Consider the following 14,035-nt stretch of genomic DNA (forward strand, 5'->3'; position numbering starts at 1 on the left):
CTTCAGTAGTCCCCAAAGAACATTTGGTCCGCTTTTACGGTAAAGCCAGTAGCAAGGTACTGTACGCTTGCTACCATCAAGACTGGGCAGTTATCCGCATTTTTGCAACTAAGCCAAATAGACCCATGGAGCGCATCGGACAATGATTTGAAGGACCCAGCGGAGACTTTCCCAGACGGATCTCTTCGACCAATCATACTGGAAGGCAAGAAAGCTCGACACGTCTGCCTCTTCCCTGAATCTCCATGCAGGCGATGCTGGCCTCCTTGAAATGGAGCCGTCAAGACAAATCTTATGGATGCGCAGAAGCAGAAACCTATCGGTGCGGAGTTGTCCAAATTTATTAATGTTTACGGTATGTCTCCGCAACAAAAACGTCACGCTGGCATGCTCACCGGCTGTATGACCGAATTTGTTCTTCAAGTTCCGTGTGGACACCCCTGGCAGCGAAACCATGTTTGACTCGCTTGTTGTCATCTCCCTACACCCTACAATCGAGACCGTCTCGTTCTGAGCTGTGATAACCAAGAGTGGACCTTCGACTCAGCAGTGACATTTGTCGTGCAATCCATGTAATGTACGCCGCGTTCTACAGCGATATAGAGCAGAGGTCCTACCGGTGGAATCTGGCTGTCGCGTTAAGCTGGCTGACGATGTCTATTTTGACTCTGAGGACCTTTACCATACCGTTCCGAATGTTCACCCGATTCCTCTGAAGAAGTTCAAGGACAGGTTCAAGGAGCTTCTCGGGAATCCCGCGTTCTTGTCGCTAGGCGGCACTCTCGCCGCAGCGGCTCGGCATCAATATGCTGTGCAGACGAAGTGTGCTCAGCGGTGAGAGAGGAAGGGTGTCCATCTGCTGAAAGACCTGCTCTGGTACATTAAGGCAGTGACACCATGGGTAGACATACCTATGAATCATAACTGTATTCGCAGCATCATCAGTCGTACGTGCATTTGGCGACGGTTACACTTACATTGGTATTTGTAGTAGAAGTATCTTTGTTTGTCGTTGCCTCAGCGAATCGGACTTAAATTATACTGGTGTCAAAGGTAGTACTTCTTAATATTGATAAAATGGCAGGCGACTTGCTCGGGTTCCTCGACTCGGGGGTTTCTTAAATGATAGAAGAATCCCACATACGGATAAAATCAACTTTCACTGGATGGATGGGAATGTCTTTTACATTGCTCTATACGGGAATAATTTTCGTTACAAGGACCCTCTATCGGAACTGAAAATCGCATCAGACAACTGAAGATATCACACTGATGATACACGCACCACAAGTACAATGATCTAACGAGTAGACTCTCTGCCCCGAGTACGTGTCCCATGTGAATATTGCGACACGTTCTCCGCCTCGTCGTCTTCATCGTTCTCTGCCTCATCATCGTTCTCGTCACCCTCATCATCTACGCCTCGGCCAAGATCGAAGTCAAAGTCAAGAGGGATATCATCCTCGATGTTGCTCTGGGCGTTATCATGGGCATCGTCAGTATCCTCGAAGGATGGGACATCCAAGTCTCCCTCAGAGAGTGCATCGTCTCCTCGCGATTGGCTACGTGTCCTTCGATTTGCGCCGGCGTTACTGGGGCGGACACTGCTATAGTAATTACCCGAGGTATCCTCTTCGGAAGAAGCGGTAAAGTCAGCTGCATCACGAAGGTCTTCCACCTGCTCGTCCTGGCGGTCAAGGAAGTCGTCGAGGTCCTGGCGAGCGCTTTCCTATTAAAAAAACAGCAGCAAAGTCAGACATGCAAAAAAATTGTAAATTGGATGAGTGTACCAGAGAGATTTCTGAGGCATGATGGTCACCTGGCGGTGGTGTGAAGAAGGATGGCTGAAAAGGGATATCTATTTCTCTGGAGGTTATAATATCCTATAGAGCCTTTCGGAAAAGGGGACTGAAGGCCTCTCCATCCTCGCTAAGGATAGGCTCGCTATAGTAGAGTGCTGTGGGTTTATTCACGGACAGATTGAGGACCATCCGCTCCATTCCCCGTTTGGCATTTGTCTGCGCCTTCACATCGTCACCCCGTTTCCGCTTTGGCCTTTTCCATGACTGATTGCTATCGGAAGGGGGTTGGTGCAACACCGATGGAGGGAGTGGATGAGTAGGAGGAGGAAGACGAGTGGGCCTCAAGTACTCGAAGACAGAGAAGTATATGCCCAAGATGAGCATTCCGTAGAGCTTGTCACCAGCAAACTGTGTAAATGCAAATGTTGCCTGCTCATTCAATTGCTGTATATTCACCCACATAGCCCTTCGCGCTGCCTGCTGCCCCTCATCCGACATCCACTTCCCCGGGAAGGTGAAGGTTTTAATTTCAACCCAGAAACCAAGTACGGGGTGCCTGTACAGTGGACTGAAGCGATTAAAGACAGCTGGATCATGAAGGAATGTGAGCATGATGGTGAAATCCGGAATGCGACGGTCAAATTCTTTCTCAGTCGGCGTAGAGAAGGATGACTGAGGCTCGCAGCCTAGTGCACGGTCGACCTCCAACGTATCACCACCGGTTTCACAGAATGCTGTCAAGATATGCCCGTAAAGTGTGTACAAAGGGCTTTCCACATCACGCAATGCCCAGGCGTGCCTGATCATGACACGAACTTTGCTGAAAAAACTGGTACTTTGAATGAGAATACTCTGCCAGTAGCAAAGCCCGTTTAGTACTTCGAAGGAATCAGATGCCTGAGGACAAAGTCTCACATTCTGAGAGTCTAGCGGTTCCGCCATGGAAAATGCTAAGACCTTGAGCAGAAGGGTGAAGAAGGTGATGAATGATAGGTAAGTCACGGTCCTCTTGGAAGCGCGATGAGAAATCAAAACAGGTGATTGTGGTGTAAAGATAAATCTATCCGTGTTGCACCCTCGTGAGCTTCGTGAGCGGTAGCGGTTGAACGTCGAACGAACAACAACGAACGAAAGACTCAAAGAGTACGGATGAACGAGATCGATCGATGAACATTCCAGCACGTGACTGGGGCGTTTGAGCGTGACGCTTGAAGTTGCTCGTTTTACTCGTTTGACCAGGTTCATCTTCGTTATCCGTCATGTCCTCTCTCGCCTCAGATCGTTTCTCCGATTATGAACGCGATGTGAATGGGAAACTTATACCAGACGGCGGCACTGGCTACAGGTTGAAACCCGCTGCCTTGGAAAAATACAACCAGGTTTGTGACGCTCACGGCGCGTTGGGGTTGTCTATTGTCGACGGTCTGACTACAGTATTTTTGACACGCAGCTATGGCTGAAAGAAGCCAAGGAACGTTTACCTGCTCCCACTGCCGAACTTCCCGGCAAATACGATTTCATGTCGCTCAAGGACGGTAGCCCGGACCCGCCCCTACTACAGTACGGCATTGCAGTCAACTTCGACAAGTTGCTGTCCTACGCGAAGGAGAAAAACCTCCTAGAGCCCGCCGCGCGCAAGCGCGGCGTATCTCTTAGTTCCCTTTCTGACATGCCCATCATCTCAGAAGTTATCAAGGCCTTGGAAGTAGCGTGCAACGCCCGTCTTCATTATACAGCCCCATGGGTTCCCGATTACGAGGGAATGGTCGCGCTTTATTCAAACTACTCGATGTTTTGGGAGCAGCTCGAGGAGGAGCACGAACAGGAGGTAATCAATATCTTGCAAGAGGAGCTGGGCGTTACGGAGGAACCAATGTGGTATTGGGATGCTGTGAACCAGCGATGAATGGTGAGTTACATGTCTTTGTCTAACTCCTGGCCATCTTAATAAGACGTGCCGCGGTAGAATCGCGGTATACTAAATCGTTCTCAGTACCCCTTCTCCTCCTTCTGTGATGTCGTCTACATCATTCCCATCGCTCGGGTCATTTACATCACTCGCGTCCTCCTTATCATGTGCGTCATCGTGTTTATTCTCGAGGAGGATGCCCATTGTTGCCCATTGTATAGTATACAAGGAATCCTCCACCCAATCCACCCCGTTTTCGTCCACTTTTGCTGTCTGTTCAACATAATCCCTCATACCCTCCCCCATCTGCAGCTGGCCCGCGTTGCTTTGTGTTACTTGTACCAACCATGTACCAACCAATTGACATACCCTAGCTTTGACCCAGGCTTTATATCACAACACCACCGCTCTGGATGTGGTATTCACCATGGCACTATCAAAAAACACCTTCCTGGAGCGCGTTTGCCCATAGACGTCTCCTGGTGTAGCATTGAGTCGGGCCCCATCATCCGTACAAGGTCTGGGCGTTGTCAATGTGGCAACTACAAGAAGTGTGAGATACACATCGGTTGTACACAATCACGGTGAATGGCGGCGGTACACATTGCATAAAAACCGTGGTATTTGCTGATTATTAGCATGGGTGCTGCAGAAGGATGGTTCAGGTACCAAGTTTGAGACAAACATGGTGTCTGCAGCGTCAGTCGACAGCTGAACGCTGAGCACTGAAGAAGGACAAAGGATCCCCTCTCCCTTTTCCCCATTCGTTACTTCTTACATCTACATCTGCCACCTATGTCTGGTGCGGGCATATGATTCCGTCCCTTCCCTGACTCATAGGGATCATTTTGTAGTCTGCCTACGGGAGACTAGGTGCGGGCCCCTGTGATCGCAATCGTAGTTACGCACCACGTCGACACGTTGGGTGACCCGGTCACTCGAATCTGTCGCCTCGTGGGAGCACAGTTGAATTCCTGTCGCAGTGGATTCAAATATACAATGCTGAAGCGCTGATCAGTCATGATTCGACACAAGAGAAACGGACTAGGTGCCTTCCAGATATTTGTGCAGATTCGACCGGCACGACCACAGCCCACTGGAAGCCGAGCTTGCGGTCTTCAAGTTAATGATGATCTCCCGACGAAAGTAAACACCACTGTGAACGTTGTCCCGCCTCGTAGATCGCCCAACGCTACTTACAATTAACTTGAATGTAGGCCTGAGACGGTATACGTCCTCGCCTGTGGAATCGATCCGTTAACGGCGGCGAGCACGTATCGCTATATCAAACCGGGGACATGGTATTTACTGACTACCAGCAGGCTGTCGTGGACGGATGTATCAGATACCAAATTTGACAAAACATGGCAGTGTCTGCCCAGTCAGTCCACAACTGAGCGCTCGGAACTAGGCTCGTTAACCAGCCCCTAGTGGACATGAAGAAGAAAGGCTTCACATCATAAAGAAGATTCGGCGGTTGATATTCTCGATAAACGTTCATACAGATTTGATACTCTGCTGCTACTTGCGTCATAATCATCCCATCACGGACCGCCTCTACAACTGGGAAGCCCTCTCGCGATTTACAGAGATGGATTTGGCGTCCTCCGAATTCTTGAGGAGGAAGGCAGACTCGCCCTTGTAATCTTTCTCCCTCATCCAGGCCTCCAGCGTCGTCGCGTGGGGGTTGACACTCCTGATCCACTGCATATCTCTCTTGATCATATTGTCCCGGAATAGCGACCACCATCCAGAGAAATTCTCTCTCCAGGTCGTCTGTGCCGATTCCAGCACCTTCTGTTCATTCGCGATGGGTGCGTCAGTGTTATTGAGGTTCATGACCCACTCGTCGAAACTCTGGTGCACAATGACTGCCTTCTGACCAGTGACTTTCTTGAAGGTAGCCAAGAGGTACTCCCAGTCGACCATATCGCTGGCCACCTCGAGCTCGGCGGCGGACGTGAGCGCTCGGTGGTCGAACGTGTAGCGGGCGAAGAACCCCAGGTCGGAGAGCGCAATCATGGGGACGTGGCCGGTACCGATAGGGGTCGCGAAGACGAAAGTGCCATCTGCACGCCGGTTCAAGGGTCCGAACATAGGCTATCCATCGTTGATTGGTTAGCCTTGGCCTGGATGGCTGCAGGTACGATTCACCTGGTACAACATGTCCATGTAGGGACCAGACGTGACGACACTCCAAGACATGGAGGTGTCGCTGACCTCGGATGGCTGGGACTTCAACCATTCCGCGACGAGCCCCTTGCCATCAAAGTGCTCACACCTGTACTGTTGGTCGTAGTTGCCTTTCTGCAACCAAAAATGTGTGAGTGGGTCTGTGTTCCCACGCAGTGCGGCGCTGAAATATAACCACCTTGAGTGAATGGTCGAGGCTGCTCCACACGTAGTGACGCATGGTCTTGCTCTGCTTTGCCAGCTCGAAGATGCGCATGCCCGCGAAGATCTCCTTGGCCTCGCCGACGGTAAAGCCGTCCGTGTTGACCCACGCTCCATACGCACCCTCGAGCGCAGCCTTGACAGTGGGAAAGTCATAGAACGATCCTGAGAGCGATCAAGTGTGTCAGATCTCCCTCGACGCGAACAGGAGCAGTCAGCTAACCTCTAACGAGCTCTACACCTTTGTGAGCGAGTTCCTGTGAGCGCCTGCTTTGCGGGTCGCGGGTGAGGGCTCGGATGGTGTAGGGAGACGGCTCGCCGTCCGCGCTCGGTTCAAGCAGTTTGTCGATCACAGCGAGGCCTTGCGCGCCGGTCGCGCCAATGACGAGGATAACTTTCCTCGTAGTCGAAGAAGACATGTTCAGTGCGAAGATCAAAAGAGGATGAATTAGGAGTCAATGTCACTTCAAGTGAGTTAGGAGGCTCGAGCACGGGCTTTAAAGCTCCACTGTGTGCGGTTGCTTGCTGACGGTGAGGGGTGCGGGCATCGGCGTTGACTTACTCATCTACCACCTACGGTGCAATGCTACTCAGCACAGTCTGAATGTTCGTGTAGACCTACGTCAATCGAATACGCAAGATACACCGAGTTAGCGCTGGACAAGAAGGAGGGGTGATGATGCCGAACCATGCCCGAGGGGACAAAGCACTCACCGACACAAAGACAGACCAGCCAAAGTTACTTCGCATGCCATAGACAAGTGCACCGCAGATCCAAAACTCGCTATTATGCTGGCTGAAAGGTCAACATAGAACATCACTTGACATTTCACGACGACGGATACATCACCGCAAGAACATACAAGGAAGCAAGTATGCATCACATCTAGAGCAACAGTATTTCTATGCGAAACAGAGAGGTATACAGTATGTTGATGCAAGAAGAATATAGACGTGATTGCAATAGGACAAATGAACGTACGGGAACCATGCGTGACTATCCAGCTCAGACCGCCGCTCCCTCGGCACGTTGCTGTCGTCTGGCCTTTTTCGCAGCATTCGCCGCAGCGGCTTTCGCCTTTTTGGCTTCTGCACGAGCAGCCTGAGGAAAACAGAAGTCAGTAAAACATCGACGTGCGACCCAACAGAGCGCGCCTTCTCTTCCTCCTCCCTGAGCTTGGCCATCTCCTCCGCCATCTTCTTCTCTTCCTCCTCCTTCTGCTTCTGGCTCACGCCGTTCGCACCTCCCTTGTGCTTCTTCTTGGCCTCCCTCGCCTCCTTCTGTTCCTGCTTAATTCGCTTGATCCGAGGGTCAACGCTGAGTGCGAAGTCTACCAGACTGCGCAAGCGAGCAGTGTCTTCCTTCTTGCGGCGAGCACGCTCCGATTTGTTTTTCTTTTCCGTATACCGTTTATCGTCTCGGCTGGTTACGCAATCAGGCTGTGTCTTCGAAGAGGAGAATATGAGGACGTACTTATCACTGCCCTCATTCACTTCCTTGTCCAGGTACTCAAAGCTCCGCCAGCTGTCGAAATTGTACCAGAAATCGTAGAACCCCTCCACAGCCTCCTGCGAGTTGTCATAAGCACCGAGCAATGGCACAGGCTGCTTCCGGCTGAACCGCGCTTCACGCTCAAAGACAGGTGAGAACGCCTGGAAGAACGTCTGCGGGTCCTTGGCATTTTTCATCTGTGCCGCCGTGGGTACGTCTGCCTCGAGGAGGTCGTAATATGGGTCAACGGAGTCGAATTGTCGCCGGCGCTCCGGATTTGTCAGTACTTCCATCGCTTTCTGGATGCACTTGAAGAAAGCATCGTCGTTAGAGTCACCCGCGAGTCCGGCCTTCTTGTCAGGGTGGTGTTTTAGGACCTTCTTACGGTCTGTTTGCATACTTAGGCCGGGAAAGCAGTAAGAACATCGTCAGACACGTACGCGCAATCTTAATCTGGTCGTCTGTAGCTCGGAACCGCAAATGTGAAAGCCCAAGGACAGCGTAGTGATCTTGTTTCTGGCATAACAAAAGTAGAATATGAGCACAATACATGTGAGACTGGCTTCGGCACGGACCTTCCACTCCTTGGGATCCAACTGCAACAGATCCTCCGTCTCATCCTCATCGCCGATGCCCAGATCATCGTCGCCGTTAGCCCCGGTACCATTGAGTGCTTGCAGCCGCTTCTGCTCATCCTCGGCATGTTTGTCCAGCTCTTCGAATGTAAGGTTATGCACTGCGCGTCGAATATGCGACAGATACGCTGGACCGGCTGGGAGAAGTCTTCGCTCGACAAAAGCTAAACGGTCATGAGGGCGATGGCCGTGCCGCAATTAGCGAATGTGCTCACGAGAAATTGGCTTCGTATCATCCTGCGGGGTCCATGTCGGGGGAAGTGGAGGAGGAACGACAGGAATTTCCGTGACAGCCGCCATGAGGAAACGAGGGTGAAGAAAGAACGGAATTCAATACGCTATGTTCGCAACAATGTTATCTGTCAAAAATTCTAGGCCTGTATACGCATGTTTGCCCATGGTGGCGGAGCGCGTTCAATCATTTCACGTGACTTGTGTTGGGGTCGCGAAGTTCAAGTCGCGTCGTCGAAGTACTTTCCTTAACACGACCATCGCCTTGGAATGGCTCCTGAAATAACTGCAATCAGTGGCATTTATTTTCTCACACATCACTGACTTCTGTAAAACAACGCGCAGCTGCACAATCCGAAGTCGAGATCGACAGTGTCTCGGCCCCTTGTAAGTACATAACGGTAGTGACATCGCTAAAGCACTCACCTTGAGGCTCTCATGATGGCTTTAACAAATTATGATATTTTTTACAGACATTCGGAGGTACAACGTATGTCTTTAGAGTCAGAATGACAGGTGTTCAATTTGTCTCATATTCTCGACGTCAGGGAGCTTCGATGGCCCTGCACGCTCTGAAAGAGTCAAAGATTCCAGGCACTATCTGCCGCCTGAGCCCTCCAAGCTCGCCTTCCAGGAGGGTATCGCAAGCCGTGACCCGACCCGCGTTCAAACCCAAGCTCCTGGCTGCGCTAGATGCGGAACTTTCAACGGTGCTCGGTACTCAGGCTGCGCCTTCGAAACGGAACACAAATGCCAGCAACATGCAAAGCGCGAACGCAAACAGTCGCGCCGTCTCGAAGCCGTACGATGAATCGTAATATTTCGCTCATTCTCGGACTAATGAAATCGCCCGTGATTTTTTTTGCGTAGTATCCACCCATTCTTCATCACCACGGGTGAAGCGTTACCGTCTGAGATCCCAGACTTCGCTCCTACACCCAAGACAACGATTTTGAAGTCTAACGGGAAATCTGTGCCTGCCAAAGCCGCTGCTGCAAGTGAGAAGTTGCAAGACGCCAGCCGATCAGAGGTTTGGGCGAAAACTGTAGCCGCGGCAGAACAAGTGAATCCGGTTCTGCCGCTCTTCTCGTACACCGACTACAACCCTGGTCCTGCTGTTGTTTACACACGCCATGAAGAAGAGGCTAACGATCTAGTACAGACATTGAAAGGGTGAGTTCCCAGACGTTCTATAAGAAATCTTCAAAGCACGACTCTAGTTATTGTGGAGAAGGCGCAACCGGCTTGATCACTTATGCGCGTTGTTCTCTATTCACTAAAACGATTGTTCCTGCTATTGTCAGGCCTCTTGGATTTGATCTCGAATGGCGGGTTTTCATGCGCCGCAATATGCCCATCACGGAACGACGCACTGCTCTTGTGCAGTTGGCCGATGAGCGGATGATTTTGCTGGTCCATGTCAGTGCAATGAATAGTGCGTCGGGCACCTCTGTATGAGCTTGATGCGACTTACTTAACCTGCCACTATTAAGGATTTCCGCAGAAAGTCAAGGTACTACAGAATACTCCACGATTCTGCTGAAGTCGTGAACTGAACTTGAATCAGGAAGTAATCGAATCTCGCACCTTCGTCAAGACTGGAGCCAATATTCGAAGTGAGGCTGATATCCTCGTCTCGTCTGCTGTTCCATTGTGTGCTTACAGCTCTTCACATTTGCGCAGATGATGGTCAGAAATTGTTCCGCGACTTTGGAATAAAGGCCGCTGGACTCGTCGAGCTTGGGGCATTTGCACACCAAGCGGACCCAGCATTCCACACCGTCTACAAGCGTTCCATTGTCAGCCTCATCCGTATGGTGGAAATGTACACAAACAAGACCCTGGATAAGGGCAAGGTGCGTACCGGCAATTGGGAGGCAATACCGTTGACGCAGAACCAGATCACATGTACGTACCCATTGCCTCCCTCGAGGATTGCTATGGTATCTGACGCGGAGGCGCAGATGCGGCGAACGATGCGCATTGTGCATTGATGGTGTACAAGCGCCTCCTTGCCATTGCAGCCGAGAGGAAGATAGATTTGGTCCCTTCCACATATACGTGTTCTGTCACCTGCAACTCCAGCAATAGTACTGTGTCATCCGCAGCCAGCACGGCCGCCGACGTCGCTGTGTCCACCTCAAGCTCCGCGAAGACTTCCAGCACTGCTCAAACTGTAAGCAGGACGTCCTCGTCAAGTTCAACATATAGCTTCTCCCGACCACTCGGCTATGTGACCGACGTGCGCGAGCCCCCACGCCCGCAACACATGAGGGCGTACAACCTCTGGCACAACAGTAACATGCCATTGCAGACGATTTGCGAGACTCTTAGGAGCAAGGAGAACCCCCTTGCACAGAGCACCGTCATGTAAGTGTTGTCTGCCCAACGCGTCTTCATTTCCCGTTTTCATATATCACCGATGTGTGATGTTCCGCTGAACACCTCTTCTAGATCGTACGTTGTGTGGGCGTTGCAGGCTGATCCAGCTCTGCCGTTTTCTTTGGAACGGTTGAAAGCCTTCGTCCAGCTGGAAGCGGGCTCCTGGAGAAGACACCGAGACTGGATTTTGCACGTGGACTCACGCAAACATTGACACTTAAAGACCCTAGGTTCAGAGTGACCCGATTTATCCATATCTATCTGGGTTTATGGTACCCAACAGTGCGAAGTACCTTTCTGTAAAAGCAGACGCGTTGCATATACTGTACTTTGTAGGAACGAACAACTCGAGTCTATGAAACGCAGTGATCGCCCAAGCCCAAAGAGGCAAGTGTTCAAGATCCTTACCGGTAGCAGCGGGAGCCGCGTACGGTCGCGTTATTCTGAATTACAATATAATTTAAAGGGATCAAGCTGTGATATATTCAATGAACTTGCGTGTCGATGGTGCGAAGTGAGTGTTTTCGTGTCCTAAGCCGATTCCTATGACTTCCGACCCGAATTTACTCTTTGGGTTGTTCGCTGTCAGCCTCTTCGGTCAACTTCTTGTCATCCGCAACAGGGGATGTACTTCAACGTCCCCGCTGCTCGCCGCTCGGGCCCTCTGCTCTTTCCTCCGTTCCACATCATCGAGTACTCCCCAGCAGCATGCGGTTCCCTAGACTGAGTCTCCTCTTTCATCGCCGTACCAAATCGGACGGTGCACTGGCCATGCTGCCACCTGTGCCGATGGCGACGCTGGCCTCGCGACCCGTGTCAACTTCATGCATCGATGAACTTACACTTCACGAACCTCCGACTGATGTCTTCGCTCCTTTCGTGACCGCCATTCCCTTGTCGTTCCTAACATCTCACCACAATCTCAGGTCTTCTGCAGAGTCCCAGCCAATCGTACCGCACCTGCCCTCCCCTTATCCCCTTCCCAACACGCGTGCAGATCCAAAGCCCGACCGAGCCGTTCTCGTAGCCCTTGCGGAACGGAATCGCGAGCTTGACACCGCATTGCAGCGTCAGTATCAGGTCAACAAACGCGTCCCCGCTCTGGAAACCGCTCTGTGTGCAGAGCGGGCAGCTCTTCGGACAGCACGGGATACTATCGCTGAGCTCGCCGCATCTGTCGCCGCTCTCCAGGCAGACCTTGCACACTCGCAGTCTCTTCTCAATCGTCAGCTGGACAACGACCATGCACGCGTGCTTGCAGCAGAGAACACTGCGCTGACGACGGAGCGCTTGCGCCACCGGAAGTTCATCGAGCTTATGATCGCAATAGGCGGGCACAAGCCTGTACTTGACCGAGCGTACCGGGACCTCTCGGCTGGAACAGACCCCGAAGCCGCTCTCGTCACCGCGATCAAGGAGGCTACCGCACGTCCAGATAGTGTTTGGGCAACACTACTGGAGCCTCTGATCGGTACTCGTACTCCGGAAGAATACCTGGCGCAGGTGCAGTGCACACTTCGTGCGAGGAAGGAGCTGCGCGATTGGCGGAAGCGTGCCAAATTCTGGAAGAGAGCTGCGAGGGAAGCCGATGCTCATGCGGCGACGGTCACTCCATCCCCGTCGGACGTCTCATCTGTCGTTGAGGTGCTTCCACCAGCGCGTCAGGAGGCAGTGAACACGCTCCTGGAGGGTGTCCGGAACGGCACGCAGCCTCTTAGGGTAAACAAACGGTCCAAGACCACAGAGTTCGCTGTGTCTCCTGCAGCGCTCCCCACGACTTCGTCCGCTGCGAGTGTTCCTCCCCTATCTGTCATGACGACGCGACCGTCCTCGACTGTCCTTCCGGCCTCCCAGACGTCATCCACGGTCCGGCCCTCAACGTCCTCCTCGTCTGCGTACGCAAACCTGGCTCCACTTGCGAGTGAGACATTCCGGGCCAGTCACTCAATACCTAGTGTCACCTCGCGTCGTTCCTCCATAGCCTTGCCCTTCACAATCTCGCCTTCGTTCCCCCGATCACTGTCTGGATCAACAGGATTCGGCTTCGGGTCCATGTTCGGGTTGAACGCGGGCGCAGGTGTGGAGTTGAAGGCCCGCAGGGAGAGCATCACTCCGTCCGCATCGGCGTCCACACAGGCGAGTACCGCGTCAACGAGGTCCAGACGCAGGCGGGCGCACCTCATCGCCCTTGAACAGGCACAGGAGGGGTCGGAGCAGCCAGCAGAGGAAGCACCGCTAACTACGGCAGACCCCGTGGTACCGGAGGAGCCTGAGCCTGTGAACGGGACCGAAAGCATCGTCAACGAGTCTGCCAGTATGGATGAGCGTCCAGAGACCCCCACGGTCTCTGCTTCCGATTCAAGCTCTAGGCCTTCTTGCACTACCCCGACTGCGGCAGCTCCTGCTCCAAGCACGCCCAGCAAGGAGCCCACATCCTGTGACCACACGGGCGAAGTCCCTTCATCTTCGGCAACGCCCTCTTCATTGGGATCATCCAGCGCGAACTCGCTCAGCCCGAGCCCGCAGCGAAAGGACTCCGTCCTCAAGAGTTCGGACTTGGATGAAGCACAGTTCGACGACTCAGACGAGCTGGTAATGGTGATGCATAGCGACCTCCTCGAAACGAATACGCCAGAAGCCTTCTCGCGCTCGCCCAGCCCCAGAGAGAGGCAGACTCCGAGTCCAGAGAAGCGGTCCCGTCTGCCGGTGCCAGTGCTCAGAAACCTGAAGGCGATCCGACGGCTGTCGATCTCGCGGCCCGTCCTCGTCAATACGACCAACGCTGCGACCTTCACTTTTTCGACCAAGGCCGCGGTCGCGAAGATGACTACCAAGCGCGCTAAGGCGGGTGCTGATAGGAAGGGGATGCGGGTAAGGGACGAGAACAACGAGGGGAGTCCACGCGGGAAGGGGGTGCGCGGAGGGGACCGAACGCAGGCAGCAGTGCCGGCGGGATCCCCGTCACGCCCGAGCAAGATCCCCATGGGGCAGCGAATCCAGCAGTTGCATGGGGACTTCGTTGGCAGTGCGCGGCGGGTGGTGCAGGCGAAGACACGCACGAATCGTCAGGTTTGAAATGGAACAATCAAACGTAATCATATTGCCAGTGTAGATTCTGCAGCAATTGTATCAGTAACGATCAATAGACGAATCACGTACCATATTGACAAATTGAAACAGGAAATCGAGA

General features: G+C 52.6%; 6 protein-coding genes across 6 annotated transcripts; 3 read left to right on the forward strand and 3 right to left on the reverse strand.

Moving 5' to 3' along the window:
• Window positions 1-1,300: 1,300 nt before the first annotated feature.
• On the reverse strand, window positions 1,301-2,744 carry SCP_0506920 (hypothetical protein; the record flags this gene model as incomplete). The annotated part of the gene is made up of 4 exons (XM_027758749.1): window positions 1,301-1,729; window positions 1,791-1,866; window positions 1,978-2,654; window positions 2,718-2,744. The coding sequence occupies 4 exons, from the start codon at window positions 2,742-2,744 to the stop codon at window positions 1,301-1,303; spliced, it is 1,209 nt and encodes a 402-aa protein (XP_027614550.1).
• A 317-nt stretch (window positions 2,745-3,061) lies between these two features.
• Window positions 3,062-3,708, forward strand: SCP_0506930 (hypothetical protein; the record flags this gene model as incomplete). The annotated part of the gene is made up of 2 exons (XM_027758750.1): window positions 3,062-3,181; window positions 3,253-3,708. 2 exons carry the CDS (start codon window positions 3,062-3,064, stop codon window positions 3,706-3,708), a joined length of 576 nt encoding a protein of 191 aa, XP_027614551.1.
• A 1,560-nt stretch (window positions 3,709-5,268) lies between these two features.
• SCP_0506940 (Glutathione S-transferase 3) lies at window positions 5,269-6,524 on the reverse strand (the record flags this gene model as incomplete). Its single annotated transcript, XM_027758751.1, has 4 exons — window positions 5,269-5,811; window positions 5,866-6,018; window positions 6,083-6,270; window positions 6,329-6,524. 4 exons carry the CDS (start codon window positions 6,522-6,524, stop codon window positions 5,269-5,271), a joined length of 1,080 nt encoding a protein of 359 aa, XP_027614552.1.
• Window positions 6,525-7,111: 587 nt separating this feature from the next.
• On the reverse strand, window positions 7,112-8,532 carry SCP_0506950 (Zuotin; the record flags this gene model as incomplete). The annotated part of the gene is made up of 6 exons (XM_027758752.1): window positions 7,112-7,207; window positions 7,261-7,528; window positions 7,580-7,985; window positions 8,038-8,113; window positions 8,173-8,396; window positions 8,448-8,532. The coding sequence occupies 6 exons, from the start codon at window positions 8,530-8,532 to the stop codon at window positions 7,112-7,114; spliced, it is 1,155 nt and encodes a 384-aa protein (XP_027614553.1).
• A 488-nt stretch (window positions 8,533-9,020) lies between these two features.
• SCP_0506960 (hypothetical protein) lies at window positions 9,021-11,059 on the forward strand (the record flags this gene model as incomplete). The annotated part of the gene is made up of 8 exons (XM_027758753.1): window positions 9,021-9,265; window positions 9,334-9,636; window positions 9,768-9,898; window positions 9,957-9,976; window positions 10,031-10,079; window positions 10,147-10,371; window positions 10,428-10,833; window positions 10,918-11,059. The coding sequence occupies 8 exons, from the start codon at window positions 9,021-9,023 to the stop codon at window positions 11,057-11,059; spliced, it is 1,521 nt and encodes a 506-aa protein (XP_027614554.1).
• Window positions 11,060-11,616: 557 nt separating this feature from the next.
• Window positions 11,617-13,920, forward strand: SCP_0506970 (predicted protein; the record flags this gene model as incomplete). The annotated part of the gene is made up of 1 exon (XM_027758754.1): window positions 11,617-13,920. One exon carries the CDS (start codon window positions 11,617-11,619, stop codon window positions 13,918-13,920), a length of 2,304 nt encoding a protein of 767 aa, XP_027614555.1.
• Window positions 13,921-14,035: the final 115 nt, after the last annotated feature.

This window comes from Sparassis crispa (assembly GCF_003851025.1).
Source record: "Sparassis crispa DNA, contig_000004F, whole genome shotgun sequence".
NCBI classification, from domain to species: Eukaryota; Fungi; Basidiomycota; class Agaricomycetes; order Polyporales; family Sparassidaceae; genus Sparassis; species Sparassis crispa.